The sequence below is a fragment of the Conger conger genome, chromosome 14, assembly GCF_963514075.1.
Source record: "Conger conger chromosome 14, fConCon1.1, whole genome shotgun sequence".
In the NCBI taxonomy this organism is placed as follows: Eukaryota; Metazoa; Chordata; class Actinopteri; order Anguilliformes; family Congridae; genus Conger; species Conger conger.
The window spans coordinates 2,890,742-2,917,537 of NC_083773.1; the positions used below are offsets into that span (position 1 = coordinate 2,890,742).

At 42.6% G+C, this 26,796-nt stretch overlaps 1 protein-coding gene across 2 annotated transcripts in view; it reads right to left on the reverse strand.

Annotated features, from left to right (window-relative positions):
• Nucleotides 1–22,488, reverse strand: part of LOC133109699 (voltage-dependent calcium channel subunit alpha-2/delta-3-like) — a 71,640-nt gene extending 49,152 nt beyond the window's left edge. Inside the window, exons 1-4 of one of the 2 annotated variants that reach the window (XM_061219192.1) lie at nt 22,452–22,488; nt 17,619–17,767; nt 12,038–12,119; nt 4,163–4,279 (exon numbers count right to left, since the gene is read on the reverse strand). In XM_061219192.1, the coding sequence (XP_061075176.1) occupies nt 4,163–4,279; nt 12,038–12,119; nt 17,619–17,698 (279 nt within the window). In that variant the 5' untranslated portion in view covers nt 17,699–17,767; nt 22,452–22,488. Of the gene's footprint in view, nt 1–4,162; nt 4,280–12,037; nt 12,120–13,110; nt 13,429–17,618; nt 17,768–22,451 lie in introns of those variants that run through there. The other variant, XM_061219191.1, reaches the window with a different exon arrangement.
• Nucleotides 22,489–26,796: the final 4,308 nt, after the last annotated feature.

A 26,796-nucleotide genomic window follows, 5' to 3' on the forward strand; every position in this document is an offset into this window, starting at 1 on the left:
CATGCACACACATGCATACACACACACAGCCACACATGCAGGCACACACACACACACAGGCACAGACTCGCACATACACACATACACAACCATACACAGACACAACCATACATGCAGGCACACACAGAAACAGAGAGACAACAAATGTCCAGTTATTAATTAAAAAGAACAAAGTTTTGGGAGAAAAGAGGTAAAATTTAAATTAATTAGATGAAATAGGAATGGAACAAATGCCATCAACCAAAATTTTCTCAAAAAGAAACACATAAACTGCAAAATCTATAAAAAACAAACACAGGCAGACCTCTCCAAGAGTCTAAAGGTGTAAATAAAAAATAACTGTTCACAGACACACAAGAACCCAGGATAGCACAACACAATAAATGGTGATATACAGTAAGTATATTTTCATTATTGTGTGATTCAGATTTGTAATGTGTACACATTTGGCTCACAGATGGTAAACCTTGTGTTGGGTAAATGCTGTATTTAATGTGGAAGTGTTATTTGAGATTCTCTGGGTGTAAACACCTTTAAAGTCAAACAGATGCATGTGCAGTAATGTGTGGGTGCAGATGTCTGATTCTGAGGTGTTTTAAAAAAAAACTGTGTATATGCCAAGTCATGGATATTCCCATCAGGAGAATTTCAGTAGAAATTAATTAACCGTCCTATTATGCTCCGATCTTATGACTGGCTTTACATTTTGGGTCAAATTGAGCCCAACAGTTGAAATAAACACAATAATATTGTAATAGAAAAATGTTGACATGTAGTGTGTCTCCAAAATTACGAGTAATTTTATCCATAAATCTGAAAAATCTGTGAGAATTTTCGAGCCTAAGGAACAGTAAGTGAAAGTTGGGCACCTGTATGGGAAAGTGCCGCCGGAATCATTCACAAATAAATCTTTTTAAAAAATAAAAATGGTTCTATATTGTCTTACACTTTATACAGTTACAGAGGGTCAAAATAGCACTGCACAACTATCCAATCCCACCAAATGAGAAAATTAGAAAAATCATACAGTATCAATATTTTTTTTAAAAAAGGTTAACTGGTTTTTAAACACTGAGTGGGATGAAATTAGAATTTCAACCAACCCCATACATCTACATTTGGGCCCAATACAAAAATGGGCTGTTAAACTTCCCTCGAAAAATCCCATATGACCATACATGATTTCATAGGGTTAGTAGTATTGCCCTTTTCTCCCCAAAACCCACATCTCAGGAACACGTGTCCCAGCTCCGCTGGGGGTGGCCAGAGCTGTGCCCGTATGAAACCGGCTGCCGTCATCAGCACACAGCGGAACAGCTATTAATAACTGTCAAACACGGACTGCCATAGTTGCAGCATAAACAAAATCAAAATTTAGTGCAAACCATTTCAATTTATTTCTGTACCTTCTGGAAATGCACCATCCGTCGTGTGTCAGCACTTAAATAATCACTCCGGGAGGAAAAAAATAATAAAAATCTATTTTAAAATCTTATGTGGGAAAAAAAAAATTACATTTCAAAACTAGGTCCTGCCTGTCACAGGGTGAAGGTACGTTAGGACACGCCGGAATGGTCACTTCATTCGGGAATGAACACGGCCGACTTGAAATATACACTTTAATAATTTCAATGTTTTACCATATAGCAACTAATTAATCGATTAATACCTGTACTCAATTGTGGTATTTTCTTGGCAGTTGTCATGATGTCTGCAATCCCCTTGGTAATGCTTTAGTTAATTATAATAGCTCACACACACACATAAAATATATACATACACAAGCATGCAGGCATGATACACATTCACATACATATGCGCACATACTCACATTTCCAGTTTTGGTATTTCTTATATTTTATATACCTCCAATATCTCTTCACAGAGATAACAGCAGCAGAACCGAATCGATCGTTTTATCCGCTTTATGTTTTATTCGTAATCTGAAATGTCATTTTACCTTATTTCATTTAGGAGGCCTCAACAAGACTTTGTCAATAATGCTGCAGCTCACATACAGATTCCACTGGGTACTGTGGGCAAATGCATTCCAGGGTACGTGTAAATTCAATTCAAAAGCTCTAATGACTAAAGACACTGCCCATTTCTTATGTATTTTCTTTCAAAATCTGCTCTTCCTCAAAGATGATAAAATACAAATAAAAAAGTATACACATGAAATGGTGTATACATGAATTAATAACTGTAACACAATATTTCTAACAGGGTGATCTAAGTCTAGGCATTCACTGGTTTGTATGTTTGCTGAGAAAGTATATTAAAGTCATGACCACTGACATCAAGAGTTATGATGTAATATTCATAATAGTAATAGCTAATAGCTAATGGATTTATGTCTAAAATACAATCAAATGGGTCTTTGCAGGGGATATTTGGATTTGAAATTGTTTAGTTTTCACATATTTGATATATTTGTGTTCAAAAACATTCACATACTAAACTTCCACATACAAGGTGTGAATATAAAATATTCTAAAATGAAATACATTCCTGAATTCAAATGCATTATGCTTGAAAAGATAATATTTCATATCATACTATCACCAAAGACTGCCCCACCTAGTCCACCCCAGTGTGTTATTTTGTAAAAAGAGAAAAGATAAACTTGTTTGAAACAACAGAACACAATCAGGACAGATCTTGTTTTTGCTCTCCAAAAATGATACATGGTAAAATCTTTAGTAAAAAACAACACTTGCAGAGTGCACTTGGCCCATCTTAGAAGCGAATAAACCCTCTTAGTGTGCAATTAACATTCAAATAGACTTGATTACACTCTATGTCTGAATACCTCTAGGCTATTTCACCCCAAGACTGGCTTTGGCTGTTTAATTCAAATAAGTGAATATTGCACCAAATGAAGTGCAATTTTTTAGCTTTTCGCACCATTGTCTGGAAACTCTAGAAACTGTTGTGCATGAAAATCCAAGGAGATCAGCAGTTTCTGAGATACTGAAACCACCCTGTCTGCCACCAACAATCATTCCACAGTCAAAGTCACTTAGATGACATTTTTTCCCCATTCTGATGGTTGATGTGATCATTAACTGAAGCTACTGACCCGTATATGCGTGATTTCATGTGTTGTACTGCTGCCACACGATTGGCTGATTAGATCATCGCATGAATAAGTAGGTGTACAGGTGTTCCTGATAAATGAGTGTAGGTAAGGAGTTTTAGTGTCTTGTGTGTTTGTGATATAAATTAGTTTTAGTGCACAATGTGTGGGATATAGATAAGACATGTGTTTTTCTGTGGTGTGTTTGTGAATTCAGAGTTTTTCTGTGGTGTGTTGGTGAATTCAGAGTTTTTCTGTGGTGTGTTTGTGAATGAGGGTTTTTTCTGTGGTGTGTTTGTGAATGAGGGTTTTTTCTGTGGTGTGTTTGTGAATTCAGAGTTTTTCTGGGGTGTGTTTGTGAATGAGGGTTTTTTCTGTGGTGTGTTTGTGAATGAGGAGTTTTTTCTGTGGTGTGTTTGTAAATTCAGAGTTTTTCTGTGGTGTGTTTGTAAATTCAGAGTTTTTCTGTGGTGTGTTTGTAAATTCAGAGTTTTTCTGTGGTGTGTTTGTTGATGAGGAGTTTTTTCTGAGGTGTGTTTGTGAATTCTGAGTTTTTCTGTGGTGTGTTTGTGAATGAGGAGTTTTTCTGTGGTGTGTTTGGAAATAAGGGTTTTTCTTTGTGGTGTGTTTGTAAATTTAAGAGTTTTTCTGTGGTGTGTTTTTCAATGAGGAGTTTTTTCTGTGGTGTGTTTGTAAATTCAGAGTTTTTCTGGGGTGTTTGTGAATGAGGGTTTTTTCTGTGGTGTGTTTGTGAATGAGCGGTTTTTGTGTGATGTGTTTGTGAATGAGGAGTTTTTCGGTGGTGTGTTTGTAAATTCAGAGTTTTTCTGTGGTGTGTTTGTGAATTCAGAGCTTTTCTGTGGTGTGTTTGTGAATTCAGAGTTTTTCTGTGGTGTGTTTGTAAATTCAGAGTTTTTCTGTGGTGTGTTTGTGAATTCAGAGTTTTTCTGTGGTGTGTTTGTGAATTCAGAGTTTTTCTGTGGTGTGTTTGTGAATTCAGAGTTTTTCTGTGGTGTGTTTGTGAATTCAGAGTTTTTTTGAGGTGTGTTTGTGAATTCAGAGTTTTTCTGTGGTGTGTCATACCCTCATTGCTTCAGCCTTCCTGTGGAACATCTCCTCCATACTCTCAGACAGCTGTTTCACCAGCTTCAGTCCGTCGATTTCTTCAACTCGGACAGATTTCTCATATTCTTTATATTTCTGTGAGAGGAAAATCCGGATAAAAAACAGTCATTTAATTTCCCTTCAACTGTAAAGAATAAAACAGCGATATTGTCCGCAATTATCTTTTCCGTGAACAATTTTATACACCTTAATCTTGGTGATTGAAATGTTTGTTTGAACAAAACATGTAAATTGAATTATATTCCATCCATCCATTATCTGAACCCGCTTATCCCAATCAGGGTCGCAGGGGGGCTGGAGCCTATCCCAGCATACATTGGGCGAAAGGCAGGAATACACCCTGGACAGGTCGCCAGTCTATCGCAGGGCACACACACCATTCACTCACACACTCATACCTACGGGCAATTTAGACTCTCCAATCAGCCTAACGTGCATGTCTTTTGACTGTGGGAGGAAACCGGAGTACCCGGAGGAAACCCACGCAGACACGGGGAGAACATGCAAACTCCGCACAGAGAGGCCCGGCCGACGGGGATTCGAACCCAGGACCTCCTTGCTGTGAGGCGGCAGTGCTACCCACTGCACCATCCGTGCCACCTTTGAATTATATTAAACATGTTTAACATTAAGGTACTTATGTTGTCATGGTAGAAATAACAACGTTATCACTAACAGTCATAACCGTAAAACAACCATCAGTGTGCCGGCACCTGTGTTTCTTGTGCTTACTGTAACTGGTAAAAGGAATAAATGTATTAAAATGAAGTAGAAGTTAATGTGAGCCACCGCAAAAAAATGCATTTAGATCCACCCCAAGGGCCATCATAGACGCCCCCCCCCCCAAACACACACACACACACACACAGGTGAGATATTTGGCACCGCAATCCCATCCTAGACATGCAAGTGTGGTGTGCATTTCTAGCCTACATGTATATGTGAATTTAAGAATAAGTCGGTCTGTATTTAAGCCTACGATTATGTGAATTTAAGCCTAAAATAGTGTTCATTTATGCCTATGATTACGTTAATTTAATTATGAGAGTAGATGTCTAAGCCTATGATTATGGGAACTTTCCAGAATCAATGTCACACAGTGCACGGGGGCAGCCAATGGCACACCGCATGGCTGCACTGGGCCTGCCTCCTCCTGAATGTCTGTATTTTTGGCTGAATGTGTTATCAGTGGGTGTGTTGCAGCTGGATTCACTCATAGCCAATCAAATTACCTCTTTTCCCTTTAAGAGCGGACGCAGAAAGTGTCCTGGCAGTTTCCGTGGTCTATTTGAGCTAGCTCAAGCAAAAATATTACAGATCAACCGAATGAAAAGTACATCCAGTTCAACATTGCTCTGATGAGCTAGCTAGCTAGCGCAGACGACAAAGTAATTGAGTCAGAGATGTGTTCGCTATCTTATCCATAGGCTGAGCGAGAGCGAATATATGTGCCAAGTTTATGCCTCAGCTACCTTGTGCACGTGCTGCAGGCCTACATATGTGCATCGCTGATGCTGTCGGCATAACAGCGACAGGATCCATCTGTCTCAATCCTTTCCTCCCGTGTCACCAGGTGATTAGCACCATAGGTTAGTTACCCCCTCTTGATTGACATACGTGAGTGGCTGGGTGGAGGGAGGCCCTGATGGCACCCAAAACGCGGCTAAAATCCACATTGTGTTGGGAGAAGGCATCAAGGAAAAAGAATGTGCTCATTACATTACATTATGTTACAGGCATTTACAGACACTCTCATCCCGAGCCACGTAGAATGAAATGCAAATCGAACCCAGGGACAAGGGCGATGAGGACCCTAGAAGAAAGTACAGTCAAATCCAAGCATGATCACATAAATACAACATGAACCCTTGATGAATACATCAACTTACCAACTAGCATACCATGGTTGGCAGCTAGAACACCCCGAGTACAACAATAACTATACATAAGTGCTATTATAATCTGGCATACACAAAGCAACTCATTGACTAGAGACAGTGCTATGGCTCACGCTGGCCGCAGAGCTGACGGCGTACTGGCCAGAGAGGCAGGGACCTGTTGTGTTGCCCTCGATGTCCGCTGCAGCTATCCCCAAAGACCTCCTGCAGCTCCGCCCGGCATAACAAAAGTCGCAGTGAACGTTCATTTTAACTGCAGTTAAAACGGCTCAGGTGAGTCTCCAAACCCATGATGAAAATACAGCTTTGCCAACGCCTCAGCTCGCAGCACACCAACGCGCCGGCCAGGAAACAGAGCCCTAAGCGTGCTTATTTTAAGCCTACGATGATGTGGCTAAACCATATATTTAAGCCGAAGGATCGTGTGAACGATGTGAAGATTGAGATTGTGTAGAGATCAAGGCAAGTGAAAGAGACTCAGGTTCGTGCTCGTAGTCAGCTGGCTCTGTAAAACCTCCCGCCACAGCCGACAAACAAGGGGTGACACACCGTCACATCACACAATAAAGCGTCTCTGTCTCACCAACCCCCTTCACACGACCAGGTAGGGCTCATGTGTGACAGTGCTTATCAAAACGCAGTGATGACTCACAATCTGAACCCCTCTTCAGAGAGGGTTTGGATAGTCAAGCAGTAGTAGTAGTAGTACTTGTAATTTATTACTTTATTACTAATTAATTTATTGTCCTTATTAACATTTTTTACAGAATCAATGCACATAGAAATAATTAATAACAATATTGACCGAAAAGGTGTAGGCTGAAGCTTTAGCTTATTATACCTACCCTCAGATAACATATTCACATGTTCAACCCTTTCACTACTAGGTTTAGGCCATACAAAAAACAAAACATAAGAGAAACAAATCTTTCATTCACAATAATAATCATACTTCAGCACATTTCAGATAAAACAGACCGTGAACTTCAAAGCGAACACACGACGCTTGCACCTGAACGCGTATACCTGCAGGAAGATTACCCCACAGTAACTCACAGCCTCTGCAGGCCGTACCCGAAAGTGTGACATCCTGAGCGGGGACAGAGTGGGCAGCCAGCCCTCTGTAGCCGCTGTCTGAGCTTCATCCAGTCTCTCCAGGCCTCCTGAGGCCCTCAGGACGACGGACAACAGCTTAATCTACAGACACACACAGCTGGGGCTGAACCTACAGAAGCATATGGCCTCGCTGAACCTAAATCTACATTAAATTACATTAATGGCATTTGTCAAACGCTCTTATCCAGAGCGACGTACAGTTGATTAGACTAAGCAGGAGACAATCCTCCCCTGGAGCAATGCAGGGTTAAGGGCCTTGCTCAAGGGCCCAACGGCTGTGCGGATCTTATTGTGGCTACATCGGGGATCAAACCACCGACCTTGCGTGTCCCTGTCATGTACCTTAACCACTACGCTACAGGCACACATAGCTCAGGCTAAACCTATGCGTACACAGCTTGGAACTGAATCTACAGATATAAACAGCCTGCTGGCAAATCAGCCCAATTTATTTTCTTGTTGTCTCTATTAGGTCAGTCAATAAGGGCAGAGGCTGCCGTTTTGTTTTGGAGAAATTTCAGGCTCATGGCCTCTGAGTGTTTGGTTTTTCATGAAGCCTCCTTCAGACCAAGGCAAGTTTGGCTTTTTCATGTTTGTTTTATGTTGTTTACTTCACACAGGAGTTGTCTTATTTCGAGTTTAAGAGTTTACTGGCATTTAGATGTTTTTCCAAATAGTATACTATACACAGTTGAATATTGTGCACATGAGCATACAGGAGCTGATATATTCAGGCATGCTGAAGCAATGGTCAGATATGTTTTGTATAAACGTGGCTTCTGTAACGCAGACTGACCCTGTCTGTCATCTCACTCACCCCCCTTTTAAAGTCCACGGCGCGGGGCTTACCCCGACAGAGCGGGGCCTACCCCGACAGACAGGACCATCTGGAATCATCCTGCTGCTTTGTCCTGGGCAGAACCTCCCCTCCCCCCCCCCCCTCTCTCTCTCTCGCTCCCTCTCTCTCTCCCTCTCAGCACACCAGAGGACAAATTGCTCCTTCAGAAGAGGAACATCGGCCTGCGATGAGGCGGAACAGTTAATTTCACGCCTGTCGTCCCCGCCTCACTGAACGCGCATGTGCCAGCCAGATACACCCCCCCCCCCCTCCTCCCCCCGCCAACATCCCTCCACCTCTCCACCCCCCACCCCGCCACACTCCTCCTCTCCCACACGGCCAGCGGAACAGTAAAGAATGCGACTATAAAACAGGTCCGTAAGTAAACACAAACAGGGTATTGATTACAATCTGGTCTCAATCGGCCCGAGCGGCTGGCAGGTGACAGAAACAGGGGGACGTGTGGGGGTGTGTGTGCGGGGTTGTGTTGGGGGCCCGCGCGTCCGGGCCCCTGGTCCCCCACGCGTGTGTGCGGAGCTGCTTGGGCGCGCACTGTGTTAGGGGACATAAGCCTCTTAACAGTGACTCACTGACCCGCGGGTTCCAGTTCAGCGCGGACCAGGCCCAGCGGTCCTGTCCAGAAAGTGCTGACACGCGAAGGAGCCAGGAGTGCTGGGGGGGGGGGGGACCCTGAAATAATTGTATTTTCCCTGTCTAATCAGCCAATCTGATTACGCTTTTAGGTGGTACTGTGCGGGGTCAGAGGCCCATGGCGTGAGATGCTGATGCTGATGTTGATGAGGGGAACAGCAGATCGTCCGTAGCGACGTGGCGTGTTGCAGGAAGGCCCCGTCCCTACAGCGCCCCCTACAGGCAGACCCAAATGAGAAATCAGTTGCTCCTGCAGCAGAACCAAGTCCAATTTTTTAAACTACCTTAACCCCTTAGATGCCAGTAAAATCCCATGTCTGGTTTGCACATCTGTCTCCAGCCAGCCCCAATTTATAGCACCTGCCAGGGTGATGCATATCAGCCATTTTATATCAGAACACTCAAATTAAGATTATTAACAAATTACACGTAAATTGAGGTACAGAAATTTGAAGTGAAACCCCTACTCTTTGTAACAAAAATGAGTCAAGACCTCAGTTTACATATTCTCTGAAAGCTGATTTTGGATAGTAACAACAATTTTATGTTCCACTGCTCCCCCCAGACCTCCCCCTTCCCCACTGCACACACACACTCACACACACAGACACATGCACAAGCAGACATGCCCACACACGCATAGACACACACACACACACACACACACACACACACAAGCAGACATGCCCACATGCAGAAGCAGACATGCGCACACACACGCATACAGAATCACACTCACACACACACACACACTCTCTCACACACACACACACACACACACACACACTCTCTCTCTCACACACACACTCTCACACACACACACACACACACTCTCTCACACACACACTCTCACACACACACACTCACACACTCACACACTCACACACTCACACACTCACACACTCACACACTCACACACTCACACACTCACACACACACTCACACACTCACACACTCACACACTCACACACTCACACACTCACACACACACACTCTCTCTCACACACACTCTCTCTCACACACACTCTCTCTCTCTCTCTCTCTCTCTCTCTCTCACACACACACACACACACACATACTCTCTCACACACACACACACACAGATAATAACAGTAAGAATGAAGGGGGGGGGGGGGGGGGGGGGAGTATGGAGCACAGTGTCTTATCTGCACTGCCAGGCAGTGTGATGATAAACGGCAGTGTTGTGATGTCAAGCAGAGTCATTCATCACACGGGGTTTAGAGGAGAACCTGATGCCAGGAGACGGCCCAGCTGAAGCTTATCTCACAGACACATTTGAGCATGTCAACAGAGCAGCGCGCCATTACACCATATTTACCATTTCACAAAAGCCACAGTTAATCAACGTTAGGCACAGACGCCCCATCTTAGCCCGTACCCACTGTGCAAAATACCCTCCCATCTCTCATCTACACACACCCATCGCACACTCACAATCTCACAGACAAAAACGGAAGGGGGGATGGGGTGGAATTCTGCTTTGAACCCCAAAATCTAAGGGGCTCTGATCACACTGCACTCGTCTTTCCACCAATCACAGAAAACCTTCATGATCACGGAAAGGTTGTTTTTTTTTTTAAACAGGATACATACAGGGCGTTTGCACCATCGTTCGTTGAACAGAGCGGGTATATCGAAAGGGTATCTGACGGCGCTGGTGCTGCAAGTACAGATGGCCGGATCTACACCACAGCACTGAAGTAGTGCTGCTGCATTGACCTCTGTCACTGAATGGTAGAAATCACTCCCGCCACCAAACGCCAACGCCACAGAAACCGCAGCCTTGCAGCACGCAGGTCGAAGTGTGTGTTTGAGCGTGTGTGTGGGTGTGCGAGCGAGTGTGTGTGTGTGTGTATGAGCGAGAAAGGTGTGTGTAATAGCCAGTGCCCCACATCCCGTCCCATCAAGTCAATGTTCTGAATCCACATTCCCTCCCTCCAGTGAAAAAAAAAATTGCTTGGCCCTGTTTGAGGAAATTGCGTGATTTTGTTTCACCTGTGAGTTTTGGAGAGGGCTGCAGCTCCCACAGCCATGATGTGCAGGGGAGGGGGTAATGACGGGGAGGGGGGGGGGGGGGGGGGGGGCTCTGGAGCAGCTGAGAAGGGGAGATAACCAGCACCCCCGCGCCCTCCTGTCTGTTATCTGAGTGATGTAACGCACTGCAGCATAGCAGCGCAGCAGCCGGGGAATAATGGCATTATGGGAATGTGGTCATCACACACAACCTGACGGAGCGAGCAGGCCGGCGCCACCAAACGCACCGTCAGGACCCGCAATGCCACTGCGCCTCACTGCGCCTCCACTGCGCCTCCACTGCGCCTCTACTCCGCCTCACTGCACTTCACTGCACCTCCACTGCGCCTCCACGCGCCTCCACTGCGCCTCCACTGCGCCTCCACGCGCCTCCACTGCGCCTCCACTGCGCCTCCACTGCGCCTCCACTGTGCCTCCACTGCGCCTCCACTGCGCCTCCACTGCGCCTCCACTGCACTTCCACTGCACTTCCACTGCGCCTCCACTGCGCCTCCACTGCACCTCCACTGCACCTCACTGCGCCTCACTGCACCTCCACTGCGCCTCCTCCACTGCGCCTCCACTGCACTTCCATTGAGCTTCCACTGCGCTTCGGTGAATCCCGACGCCAAACTGCCATTGTGTTCGTTCCAAACCTCCTCTTTCATTGATTGCGGGTCTGAACTCTACTCTGCTCACGACACTCTGATCTTAATGGGTTTTCACTTAGATCAGCACTTTTAGGGAATTCATTCATTCATTCATTCTCCTAACCTGCTTATCCTGAACAGGGTCGCAGGGGGGCTGGAGCCTATCCCAGCATACATTGGGCGAAAGGCAGGAATACACCCTGGAGAGGTCGCCAGTCCATCGCAGGGCACACACACCATTCACTCACACACTCATACCCACGGGCAATTTAGACTCTCCAATCAGCCTAACCTGCGTGTCTTTGGACTGCGGGAGGAAACCCACGCAGACACGGGGAGAACATGCAAACTCCGCACTGAGAGGCCCCGGCCGACGGGGGATTCGAACAAACAAATAAATAAATAAATAAATAAATAAGTTCAGAAGTAAAATGGAAAAGTAACAATTTTAGGTCACAGATGAACGTGAAAATCAAAAGCAATTGGGGGCGGGGCTACTGGGGCCCTAGAGCCAGCCTGTCACAGGCCGAGAGACGGCCTGACAGGGGGTCAAAAGGACAACTTTCACGGTCAGTAGGGCAGCACCACAGTCGCCCATAGTATCACATGTGCCTAGCAGGAGGCTGTGCACAGAACAATTTAATACCTTCTGCAGTAGTTGTGATCCGGAGTACTTGGCTGAAATTGATTTGATCTCTCCACCGAAAGCAGAGGCCCACAGCTTGACTCTGAAAAGGGAGATCGGAGAGGGATTAGTGTCGGAGATCCCCACCGCCATCATGAACACTGAAATAGAGATGGCGTACATGGCTCATACAAAGAGCCCTCGTGTACTGTACATTACACACTGTCCTGGGGTTCGCTCACTAATTCTAGGTTCACCACAATCGACCAGCTTTCTCATCATGGACAACAGTGTAAAGCAATACTGTGAATGTGGAACAGTGGTTAGGACATTAGTATGGAGCAGTGGTCGGGGCATTAGTATGGAACAGGGGTTAGGACATTAGTATAGTGCAGCGGTTAGAACAGGAAAGTATGGTGCAGTGGATAGGGAATTAGCATGGTTCAGTGGTTAGGACATTAGTATGGAACAGGGGTTAGGACAGTAGTAGGGTGCAGTGGATAAGGAATTAGTATGGTGCAGTAGATAAGGAATTAGTATGGTGCAGTGGTTCGGACATTAGTATGGACCAATGGTTAGGGCATTAGCATGGAGCAGTGGTTGGGGCATTAGTATGGAGCAGCAGTTGGGGCATTAGTATGGACCAGTGGGTAGGGCATTAGCATGGAGCAGTGGTTGGGGCATTAGTATGGACCAGTGGTTAAGCAGGAGTTGGAGCAATGATTTGAACAGCAATGTGGGACGGTGGTCAGAGTAGCAGGGTTGAGCAGTTGTCATGGGTCTGAACACTGATGGTTTAGGTTCTGTCTTTTGGGATGGGGGGCCCTGCTGATGTTACGGAATAAATTATATTAATTAGAAAAACTGGTTTTAAAAAAATGCAGAAAGCCACCCTGGAAATGAGGACGTGTGAATTATGAAAAAATGCCGGAATAATTAACGTATCGTTTACAGTACTTAATGAGAGGAATTTGTGAATATGCTGTTCTGTGGGGAAAAAAATCGCCGCTACTAAATTTTACTTGTGGTGTTGGTACAGACAGTGTTAATGTAGAAACCATTCGAAATTGCTCAGTAAAGAAGGCAGCACTTACACGGATAAAGGTAGCTCCTGTTGGGATGCAACACCCTGAACGACCGCCATGCGAAATGTTATCCAAATCAAAAAGAATCCAACGCCACACGCGTACGGAAGGCTTGGTATCATGTTCCATCGCATGGTTAAAATATTTGTTCCTGTCGTGAATCGCGCGATTAATGTGGAGACACGCTTCTTCTTGTGGGAAAAAAATACGCAAAATAAGATAAATCCGATTAGGTTTATTCCTGTTCCTCGATCATATTCTGGGGGTCAGCGATGGAACTTCATCGGCTGCATCTCCCGAGAGCTGCCTCCGCGCGCGATCAAGCCAGCTGCGCCTCCCGCCAAGAGCGAAGTCTTGAATAAAAGCGACCTACTGAAGATCTAAAGACAAGCTTTGAGTGGTGTGTGTGTGAGCGAGAGAGCGAGTTAGTGAGTGAGTGAGTGTGTGTGTTTGTGTGTGTGTGTGAGAAGAGAGAGAGAGAGAGAGAGAGAGAGAGAGAGAGAGAGAGAGAGAGAGAGAGAGAGAGAGAGAGAGAGAGAGAGAGGGGGGCGGGGGGGCGGGTGGTTTGTGCCAATTTAGTTTCTGTCCTTTTCAACCTTTTTCCTTTTCAGCTATCCTGACAAAAAGTAATTTGTCCATTGCGTAGATAAGACTAGACAACACATGGGAGAGAGCACGGTGAGCAACTAAATAGATTTCCCCCCCTCCAGTAGCCCAGCTATATGTACGCAAGACGTCGCGTTTAGCAGTAAGAAGGTTAAGTGGAGAGATGTTAACGCACGAGGACGAGAGCGCGCCGGAGGCAAGGTCCGGTGCCCGGCAGTTTCGTGGATGCCGGAGGGACCATTGCTCACGAGCCCCAAAGGTACGGATGCAGTACCGGCGCACTTGGATTCACCTGGACTGGCCAAATGTCATTCCTTCGAAATGTATGTATATGCCCGACAAATTCACTAACGATCGAAAAATAAATCTGACAAAATCGTCCTCTCCAGCGCGACTTCATGCTGTTTTGCAAGTAGCCTTAATCTGCCGGCCCCAACTGCTACACTTTAGACCATGCAAGCCTAACCTTATCAAATAAAGGACATACGTTATTCTTATGAAGTAGATAAACATGCACATAAAATATGTCAGGTTTGTGTATGTCAGCCTACGCAAGCCTAATGCTCATGGAGAGCGCATACGCTAAAGTAAGTTGTGCAACAACGTAGACCGGCATAACGTATATATCAGCAATGATCTATATGTATATACTTATCCTATTATAACACGTATTCTTTCAACACGCAAAAAACCCTCGCCCCGCAAAATAAACATTTAATTCTATATATTTAATACGAATATGGAATTTGAAAGTGTGAACATTATACCAATGGTTGGTTTTGTCTAGTTAACTTATTATAACAGGCTGGGGCGCGTGTTCAGTCCCTCCTTAAAAAAAAAAAAAAAAAAAATCCTAATTAATGTATGTTTTCAAGTCTAAAGATTGCCAATATTTTCTCAGTTTAAGACTCATAATTTCTTCATTTAGTTAAAATCTATAGCAATATTTTCTCAGCAAAAGCCACACGTAAACCGTGCCACGTGGAGCGTGAGAATAGCGATAGGATGTTGCCCAAATCCGAGCGACTGAACGCACGTGCCGAGTTTACGGCCCCCGGCCCTCCGATCTCGCGCACCCACTATGGCAGGAGGTCTTCGAAGCATATAAAATCCATCACATTATCCATTACTGCTTTCATGAAGATGAATGCCTTGGCATGTACTGTTTTTTTTTTTTTTTTTTTTTTAAACTAAGGTGACGTCATGGTGCCGTAAATTGAATTAAAGTCCAACAGGCAACACAGAATTTTATATTCACGTGCAATTGCAATTGTTATTATTACTATTATCATTATCATTATCATTATCATTATTATTATTATTATTATTATTATTATTATTATTATTATTATTATTATTAGTAGTAGTAGTAGTAGTAGTATCCTAGCATTTTGGTATTTTGTAGAGCCAACACTTGAAAAAACGGGACATGTATATCTATACATTTCATCCTAGTTTACATAAAATAGGATAAGAAAATGGCAATAAGCAATTCGCATTAGGCCTATATCACATTTTCCAAACATCTAGTGTTGCTGCTATTACTGTTATTAGGCGACTACTGTTACTAAACTACTACTACTACGATCTACGATAACAATAATAATAATAATAATAATAATAATAATAATAATATTCTGCATAGGCTAGTAGCAGTACGATAAAAGTACAAGTATGAAGGTATGAGCCTATAGGCTTATGAGCAAAGCATCAACATTCAAGTGATAATAATAATATAATCAGTCTAGAGCTGCCGAGAATAAATGTTGCAAGAAGTAATACATTAATAAATATCGCCGTTAATTACTCAATATTGACATGAGATGGCAGGTTATTTTTCACCGCACCACTTCAGTGGAGAAAAAGAGAAAGTCTGGTGAGGAGATAGTCTACAAGACCAGCGCGAGAGCGGCAGGGAGACGCAATGAGACACGGTGAGCGGGAAGTCCGGATAACACTCAATACATGCATTTATTTAGTACTGCATATATTCATCGAATTGATGTGCTTTATAAACATGTCCTTGAAATAAAAATAAGAACGACGAACAGAGCAATTGCATTACGAAAACAAAGGTACGTGGAGACCGCAGAATAAATGATCTGCCTGTAAATTGCATGCGAAAATCTATAGGCTCTATGCGTCGTAGTTACATCTTAAATAAAAACACCAAATTGTAAATTGAAATATCAAGCCCACACGTTTTATTCGAATTGCCCAGACGTTACACGCGGTAAAGGATACACAGATAACGCACGCGCGGCTCACAGTAGGAGGTGGCGCTCGCTCTTAAGACAGACGCTCTGCAGTCTGCAGCTAATGCAAACGCTGAGCGCGCGAGGGAACATTTACTGCTAAAAAAAATCTTTTCACACGTCTGGAGACATGGGTGTCTCTAAATGCATTAGTGTTAATATCACCACCATTTTCGAAATCGCACACAATTTCTCCATACAAAGCAGACTTTGACTACACTGGACTCTTCATAAATTACATTGTGACCAGTGTTATTATTTATAAATGTGCTGCATTTCAAAATGTAATAGGGGCACCATATACAATCTCAGAAAATGGTTCTGGGAAAGGGACTATTTTTAATTGTTTACAGAACCCTCTATTATAGCCGGAGAGCTCCCAGACAAGGAACCATTTTGCCCGACATACGTGATCGGGTTCCGCTATGGAATCAAAAGGTTCCTTTTGGAACAATTTCTTCAGAGAGTGTACGACCATACGGGGCAATTATTTCGTACGTGGCATTCCAGAATTTGACCAGTTAAATTAATTAATTTATCCGCGGTAAATTGTTTTTGAAGTAAATGTTTACATACATGTACAAACGTAGCATTTTGACTGAATGAAAGCCGCTGATAAGGCCTACGGGTGAAAAGTTTTCACTTTGCTGTTACAATAATACAGTAGCTAGTGTATTATAGAGTGGTTGTGTGACATGGCAATTGTAATACGGGACTACTTGTAATAAGAACAGTTATTATTAGTTATGCTTAGGCTTAGTTATTTGTTTACATCGGCGTAATGGCATCTTTTGGCGAATGACACGTCCCAGGCAAGACTTGATTTGTCCCCTCTAAAATCAATTAATCTGTCACTCGCATTTCCTCTTTTTAGAACTGCGGTCGGTGAAAAAAATTAACATGTTAATGCGTGCAGATACATGTAACCAATTTGTGATGTTATGTAGTTTAATTCTTAAATGAAATTAAAGGAAAAGGTCTGTTTTTAATCCGGCGGTCCTTCACTAATTCCTTCGGATCTACAAAGGCAATGCTGATTTCATTCTCACACCTCAAAAACTGTGTAGAAGAGTGTCTCCTCAACCAACCATACCGAGGTTACGTCCTTGTATAGATAATTGCTTTTACACGTCAATTTACAGTAGCATCGGACTGAAAGACGTCACCTTTAATTCAGTGTGTGTCAGCATCAGAGCGACATCTCTTGAAAATATTTATATAAGTTTCCAAAATGATATTCAAAAGGCGATGATTTGTGTCATGTGCGCCTTTAAGGACCCCTCTGCGTTTGAGTGCGCTATTTGACCTCGGACAATCTGATGTGATATATAGACTTATTGTGTTCGTTCACTCGGGGGAAAAGAGGATCAAGAATTGGAAAGCGTCTTCACGTCGCGCGTTCAGAATGCCTGACACAGTCGTAGACTACACGCCCGCCTGCACGGAGCCGCAAGGCCGTGCCGTGCCATCCCTTCGGTGCGCGACAGAGGAGAAAAGAGCGAATTCAGCGGGTGACAGAAGACCGCTCTCAGATGGCCCAGTGGGGGTATTAAGATTAACGAGATATGTAAAACCTACACCGCTCGATGCCTATCGTCGAGCTTCACTGCAGTTTAAGACTCATAACTTCTTCATTCAGTTAAAATCTTAACGTACAGGAACGTGCAAATGCCCGCAGTCTGTACGGATAGGCTATTCCACTGGAGCTCGCTCTTGTAGTCTTTCACCTTCAGCATCCTGCACCCGGTGACGTATGCCTCAGTTGGGGCTGTCAGTCCAAGTCCTGTCAGTCACCTCCTCAAGACCTTTTAAAAGAGTAAAACTAAATTAGCATCATGGTCAAAATGGCCCATGGATTTTATTTTTTTACCAAGACTGACCCATAGTTTTTGGAAATCAATCATACTAATAATGAATAATAAGCTTTATTGATAAAGCACATACATAAAATGTAGCTCAACGTGCTTCACATTCAGCCAATTACAAAGAACGATAAAGGCAAGACATTGAAGATAGAATAATACAGAAAAAAAATAGTGATTGTGGAAATATATCCACACAACACACAAACAACGAGACAAGACAAACGCTTTGGGACATTTACCCTGTGCCTCTCTCGAGTGGGACAACACTGATTGTCAGAATATGTCATTCCAAACAATCAACGAACAAATAACAAGACAGGTCATTCCTGTTATTTCATTACAAAAGATGTTTGTTGGCTGCATGAGTACAAAATATATATATATATATATACCTGTATAAGGGCATTACAGATTTTCTTTTTTGTTTGTAAATGACTGTTAAAAAAACGTTAGGCTATACTTCTTTTGTTGACAGTGTTCCTGTACAGTGCACCTATATGAAAAAATAAAAGAAAATTAAATGAAATTGAATGTGCAAAAAGCTGCATGTTTAGGCTATTGCTATGTCTGCAAACATTTAACTTCTCCTTGCTTCGGTTCTTGAAGTGAAATATTCGGTGTCTCATTTGTATAAACGTATTTCTACAAATATTCGTATAAATAATAATAGTTTAAAATACTTAATTTACCTCGCTTTATGCTCGTAACCTTGATATATCCTTCTGAGAACTGGCGGAAAATACATTTACAGTATTATTTTTTTGACATAATGCAAGTGTCTTGGATTGCAAACGTATGTCATTGCATGGTCTTGGATGACAAGAGCAGTATGGCTCGTGAGATTAAGACCGGAGACTTTGGGGGGGAGGCAAAATTGAATTGCGAGGACGTAGGAGAACAACGTGACGTCACAGTCAGTGGCAGATGATGACGTCATCGAAGATTGATAGTTTCCTGTTGTAGTCCCAGTAATGTCTTTGGGACTCAATGATTAGCGCACTAATGCCATCATATATCAAAGCGGACCCGTTATGTGCTGATGAGAAGCCAGCGAGGAAGCTCATTTACTGAAAATCCACACAGCTCTTTCCAACACAAACCCGAGATCCGACTGTCCCTTTAATTATCTATTGACTGCCAGTGACAGGCCGGCACGAGGACATCCCAGGACATTATCTGTAGCTCAATAATGGTCAGGGCGGCAGCGCGTTTACAACAAAACGCATCTTGATTCATTTTACGGTGGTAGGCAATTTTAGTCTGGTCAGGTGACGGTCCGTACATGTGAACGCAGGCCTATTTCCGCCACAGGGCGGTGAATTGCCTGAAACACACCAGTCCACTCAGTAAAACATGGTGGGGAACGCAGTAGTGGACAAACGGTCCGGATCGGATGCGTGTGATTTCCATGAAAGAAGCAGTTCTCATTGGCTGATTGCTATATTCCGGCTATAAGCGAACAGCATACACTACACTATTCACTGATTAAGCACAACGGACGCGCCATTAACGGTGCTGTATAAATAATTATTAGCTGCGCGAAAAACAACACCCAAGTTCAGTTTCATTCAAGAGCATCTTCATCTCACTTGAAGGCGCTTAGACTGGAGCTGTATCAATAATTCTCACACTTTACTGAGTTTCCTTATCTCTTCTGAGCATCTCCCTTTTATTGATTTTTCAGGAGATATGGTGCAGACAATGCGAGGACGTGGGCGCATATAATCACACATTCCTTTGCTTCTCCCTTCAATTGAAATTGAATCGAAATAAGACTAAAAGCGCCCTACTAAACGCAGTTTGATTGAATTTTCACGGTGTGAAATCTCCGCCACCGAAAGAGACCTTTCCGTTAACGATCCATTCCATCAATTAATAGGTGTGCAATCTCTTTTAAGCACTAGATGACATTGTGTTTAGTATGGTGCTGCGGTTCACTGCATCTCATTAAAACGTTTTTTTGGGGGGGGTTTTTTTGCAACGTCATCAATCAAAGACAAGCAATTTGCCTGAATAATTGTAACAATTGCTCCAAATTAAGAGAGGGCCAATTAAAAATGGACGAAATTAAATCTTAGACAATCGCCTACTTGATGCCAGAGCAGTATTTACAGAGTTACTATCTCGAGTGAGCTAAATAGCATAGACTCAGAATAAATGGTCTCTGTCTCCATAGAGAACCATCAGTTATTTATGCAACCGTCTGTGTGTGGAGAGTGTCGCTCAATTAACACCATTCTTCATGCGTTTGGTTTTGGTTGAAGGTGATACCAATAATATATTTAATGGAAAGTGCGCTACTGGCTGCATTGCAAGTTATTTTCACACCCAACTCTTCATCTCAAATCCAACAGCCTTAAGCATAAAATAACATTACACAATACTGTTTCCAAACTTTGGAGGGCTCTGTAAATACAAATGTGAAGAGTTTTCCTCCTGCATTTTGTTTAGTCTATTTGAGATTAGAGAATTGGTAGCCAACACCACAAATAAAGCATTCATGCATTCATATATCTGACACATAAATAGTCTACTTCTCTAACGCATTAAATGGCCGATGTCTCGCAAGTGATCGAGATAGACTGGGAAAAACTAAAGGTGCAATGCAGTGTCTTCTGAAACGGGAAGAGAAGTCTAGGATGAAATTGAGGGTGGCGCGCAATTGCCGAAGCGCCTCCGCCGTCAGTGTTGCACGCGCACACATATCATGAACGCGCCCCTCGTTTACTAAGCTTCGGTTTTGTACTGAGCAGCATTAATTACGGCGTCCACACTCGATTGGCCAGATTATTCCCCGCACGAGAAAATAACCATTCTTTGATATATGGTTAAATACTTTTTCAGGGACGTAAAATGTATTCTGTGGGGAAAACCGCAGTTAAATACAGTATTTCACCAAGAGAAAATATGCCTACATTTAATCGGGGAAACTATATTTGGCAAGAAATATATTTCAGAATCCGAATAAAAACACACTTAATTTGAGAAGCAGGTAAAATCCGTCTATAACTAAACAGTACTAGCCTACCTATGTATATTACAATTTCTGCTACAGCGAGAAATTCAGTACAGGGACAGCCGTAGCCTACAGGCGGCATGCCTTGCGGAGGGCACTGGCGTCCGCCGGAACTGAATTTACGAAATTAAACGAGCCTAATTGTAATGCTGGGAATTCCAAAATGGGAAATAAATGGCAACGGAGCTGTGAAGTAAACCCGCGACAAAACTGGCGTTCTGTTAGGCACGAGCCAATAAAGCTAATTACAGTCCAATTCGTCAAAAGTAGCCTGGATTGCAGTGTGCGTCACTTCAAAATCGGCCAGGAATGCTAACGAATAACCTTTACCATAGGTTAAGTCGTGTAACCTGCTTTTAAAAGGTAAATGTTAGAGCAGGGGTGCACAACTCCGGTCCTGGAGGGCGGGTCTGCGAGCTGGGTTTTGTTCCAACCCATTACCTTAATTTATTTTAACTCTAGAAATTATGCCTGGTTCCCTCCTGTACTTGAGCAGAGTAAACCATTTCGGTTACACTTCTAGTCTGCAGCTGGTGCATATACACATGTCTGATCAAGACATTATTTAGGAAATTAAATGATTAAGAGCAGAAGTTGGCACAAGCGGCCCTTACTGTGCACCCCTGTGTAGGAGGCATGACCCTGGACCCTGGTGCCTGGGTGCTCTCCGAGGAACTGTATGTCTCAGGCCAGATAACGATTTAGTAATTTATTGAAATTTTAATGAAGGTTTCAGGACCTTACAAGCAATTTAGTACTTTTATTTATTTTTTTAAATGCGTAATTTAGAGGGAAGTGTGGGCCACAGCAGACGCCGTTTGTTGACAGATAACAGACAATTCCACTCTCAGTCACAGGCGGTAGTCTTCCAAATAAATAATATAAAAACACATTTTACAACACAGTCGTCTGCAGGAATTAAAATCAGTTGGTTAATTGCAGCGTCTTGAGCTGGAGTCTAAACCAAGTTACAGTTGTGTGGTCCGGTGGTTTAAACTGCAGCACGCTGCGATTGAACCAATGACTCCATATTGCCTAACGATGACACGACACGATGGAAAGGATGGTGTCAGGCAGTCCGCAAGAAAAGCAAGCATGGGATAAGGACCGACAAAAGACACCCCATTAAATGGCTACCAATGAGTCGTCTAATTTATCGTTAAATATTAAAACGACACGATGCAACTGAGATTTGAGAATAATCCGAGTAAAATACAAGCCAGTAGAAGGAAAACAAATATCGCAATGAATTAAATTAATGTTGGAGTAACACGGGTACTTGCACTTATATAATCTAATAATATTTGCGCATTTCTCTTTAGGGCTAACAATAGGACTGTACAAAAAAAAAAAACTGCAGGATATTTGTGATAGGCCTACTTCTGTATTCCCCCCCCTGATTACCTTTCAGTCAGCAACCAAATAAGGTCTTCAACTACACGGCGTGCACAAACGATTTAAATTAAATCAGTCGTGCCGAAGCGCATCACCGAGAACCCGCAGACACTGCGGGGCCACCAGCACTGGAGTTTGACATCACTGATCTACGGGCTATGCGGAGGACTTTAAATTGAAACTTCGTAGCGACACACAGAACAAACACGTAACTCAAATTCACGATCGGCTTGTCCCCAGTGCTGTGCCAAGATCCAACTGATCGCCGGAGAAGGAGAGCTGAGTTTTATAATATGCCACCTGCAAGCAATGAAAGAATCACCACGCATTAACTTGCAGCTATCAGTTAGCAATTATTCAATTTTGTGTGTCTCAGCATATTGGATCACACAAATCCTTAAAAATTGCACACACATCAATGCGTAGACCTAAATAGAGAGCACACATTGCGTACTCGTCACAGGGCAGCAGAAGAGAAGTCCCTGGAATAAATATTGTGAACAAGGGAAGCCTGCGGTGGTCTACTTTCAGGTGCTGAAGCTGAGGTTTTGTGTGACGTCTTGGAATCTGGAGCGTCGACATGTGTTATTATTATTATTATTATTATTTTTACAATGTCCGCACCGTCCTGAAAATAATTAATTGCACCTATGTGGAGAATATTAAATAAATTAAACGTGGAACAGAACTGATTAAATAAAAACGACAGGACAATCAGTCGGCGGTAGAATTCCCCATAACGCGGAGAAGCAGCTGATAACGGACGAATTAACATTTTGAGGAACCTGCCATCTGCACACAGGCCTTTTCTCTTTTCTCTTTTCTGCTGCAGCCGCGGAATTAGAGGCCCGCTGGTGATTGTTACGGCCCGGCAGTCAACGCGACAACAATTTCAAGACAAGGGTCTTATCTTGTGCCGTATTTTCTTGAATAGTTTTCATGTAAAACAATATTGCATTAAATTTTTTTTTTTTTTTTTTTAAATCACAGAACCAAATTAATATTTGAATTAAGGTCATTGAAGAAACCACACTGTCGCTGCATTTTAAGTGAACGGCGACCTTTACGGGTCATTGCACTGTGGGTTTCCATTTGTCCTATTTTTATTTATTTATTTATTGGTTTATTTGACAGGGACAATGCGGAGCACATTATAACAGGTTCCAACACCATGAAACAGATGTTTGCATGTAGGGTCTCTAGCCAAGGCTAATTTGCGACCCCTGTCCCTGGTTAAGCTTTTCTTAAAAATAAAAGCCAATTTGTATTCTGAAAATATTCGCTGATTCTTGCCTCATCGTGACTGAAGGTTTCATCAAACAGTCAAAGATAGCTAATTATCTGCAGAAACTATTTGAATCCGGATCACATCGCCTACTACCAAAATAATTAGGCTTAAATAAAAATAAAAATAAATGTTACGCCGCATAAAATGAAACGCTTATTTGAACAAAAAGCCCACTGAATGTATGCTACTGTGTACTGTGGACAACTTCTGCATCTAGTGGCCACTTAGCGGAAGTGCACTACCTGTGTTGTAAATTAAACATCGGTTTTTTTTTAAATTATCAGGCAACATATCTATATACAACCTCTCGAGGAACACATACTGTCATTGTACAAGCTCCATTTCAGTTATTTGCAGTGTTTTTAGACAAAAAACCCCTAAACACCAGATTTTGTAAAGTTGGGTTATTAGAAAGTTTTGTGAATATCTATAATACCCTTCAGTGCACATAAAAACTGTCTGGGCCAATCAATAACCTGCACAGAAAAATAAAGAAACAATAAATAAATAAATAAAATAAGAAATAAATACAATTGAAATTGACCAATGACTTGATATTATCAATGCGAGCAGGATGTTTTACCTGTTCCGTCCACACGAGGGCGCTCTCTCTGTGAGCCGCTACGCTGGGAGCTGGATACGGAAATTCTGTGGGAGTTTTTCACGTCCTTTACGTCCGTGGTTCACCCTCCATGGAAGAACTGCACAAACCTTCGATGTAAACTCTCCTTCTGTGACATGCAGACCATTACATGTTTTCTTTGCCTAATCCTTGAATTTTATTTGTAAGTATAATTCTGGATAACTGGGTAATTTTGACTGATGTAATGAATGTACCGATCACACAATTTTTGCTAATAAAACTACATTTAATCTGTAATTATCATTAGAATATAAAAGATCAGTCCTGATTCAAATCAATCCGAGGCTAAAAAATACAAAAATTGTCATCGATACAAAACCTAAATAGTAATACATGATTTGCTACTGAAGGAGAATAATCTTTAGTGAATAAAATGTCAAGGAGCCTAACCACTTACCACATCTTCTCATATCATTGTACATATTATACAGTTTAATATACACGTACGCTAATAATAATAATAATCATAATAATAATAATAATAATAAAAATAAAATATTAACATTATGCAATTGACAGGATTTTTGTAAACCTTTGTTTATTACTTTTGAGATTTCATATAACCCTCATGAATTAATAAAGATTGTACATAATCCCAGCATTTTGAAGGTGACATAAATGAGGAAGATAGATTTCACTAAACCATACACACAACCACAAGAAGAATACAAAATCAGCTAACCTTACACACGAAGATTTGAGATTTATAGAACTGAAAAAGAAACACTAGCACTTATACATGTACGTGTGTAAAGACAGACAGCTATGTGCTAATATTAAATACTATTGGCATAGAATGAACCAATTCTTTATTTTTATTTTTTTACTCAGGCGTCCCTGATTTGAGGTAAAAGGTATCTTGGTTTTAGTTTTCATATGAACACACTGTACACAATAGTTTTTTTTAGTTTTTAAAAAGAATGCATATTTATATTATCAGTAATTGCTACGTACAGTACAATGTGCTGGGGGTTCAAGGTCCCTTACGCAATAAAGAGTTTAGACTTGGAAGTTTCACCAAAGAAAAAAAAAGACCAGAACACATTTCTCTCACAAACGACTGGAAGAGCCCTTTCGTAGCGCACACACCGTGAGGGGAAAAAACTGAACCAATTCTCCCCTGGCGTGTTTGGATTTGCTGAAAGCACAGTAAACACTCAAAACGATGACAAATCAAATGTCCCATTAGCTATGCATCGTGTCAGACCCCTTTTCAGACGATGGCCTGAAGCTCGGTGTTATTACTTCTTAATGTATTCGTTGTTTTTAATAGCATGGAGTATGCTTAAAGTGACAGAATGTTGGTAACAATTTGTTTTCCGCGGTGACACAAACAGGAACACTCACATCATAAATGTCATGAGCACAGGAACCTTTCAAACAGTGATATGTTGTTCCGTAGGAGGTATATGTAAAGGACGATGGTTTGGTAAGAAAGGGGGGAAAATATTGCTTAACCAACTCTCCAGTTCTTCTCAGTTCCTAGGGACGTGATTCATATCCAGGTACATTTAGACTTTCACACCATCACCCCTACAGGTGAGTATAACCCTTTAGAACTTTACACTCACAGGTGAAAGTAACCTTTTAGAACTTTACACTCACAGGTGAATATAACATTTGAGGACTTCCATCACATAGGTGAATATGTAACCCATTCTGTCATAATCAGTTGTAAGTCACCACAGCCAATTCATGTTCATGTAAAAATGTTCATTAACGTTGAAAATGTTTTATGCTTTCATCTTCATTTTGTAGAACATCTGTAGAATATTTCAGGCTTTCATAATCTGCCTGTCTTGCTGCCGAGTTCAGAGTAAACTCAGTTTTTAAGCTTTTGAAACGCAAGATGTCAAAGTGAAAGTAACACCGGAGTTGTGCACCGTTCACCGTTCACAAACAGCCCCATCAGCTGCGTTCGTGTTAACGCCTCTACCGTCACTGTCTGCATGTCTTTATGTGAAGAGTAAATGTTCAGAGTAACAATAGGTTTAAAGGGTTTATACATGAGATGAGCAAACTGCAGCCCCAGAGTTTCGCTAGCCCAGTGTCTGTGGTTTTCCAGCCTCACGTAACTCTCGTGACAAAACTTGGCAGCCTATTTTCTCAAACACTCAAAATGAAACGAGGCACAACCCCCCTTGATATCTGGAGTGGAGAGATAACTTTGGTATCGTTAGAAAGCTTACATTCTCCTCTTTCGATTAAATCCTAAAATGCGCTTTGGGAATGCGCTTTAGGGACAATACGACTGATTATGATAGAGCAGGTCACATAGACCCTGTCCAGAGCATCCCTCCCTTTACAGGTGAGCGCACGGTTTCCCACGTTCCCTCACCTGTGGGCGTACTCTATTACACACTCATGAATATACCTTTGTATCTTCGATCTCTGCTCTGCTTGGCTTCGGTGACTGACCCAAGACAGAGCCGGTTCTGTTTCACCTGGACCAAACCAGGCCCAAAGGAGCACTTAACGATCTCGTGACCTAATGAAAGCAGCATCGATAAGGAGCCGGCACAGTCTCGTTCGTTTCATCCAGCCTGCGCTCTCTCTCCCTGCCCCCCCTCCCTGTCTCGTGCTGGGCACCAGCATCCTCCCTGGGGGGGTGAGTTCTCTGCAGCCTT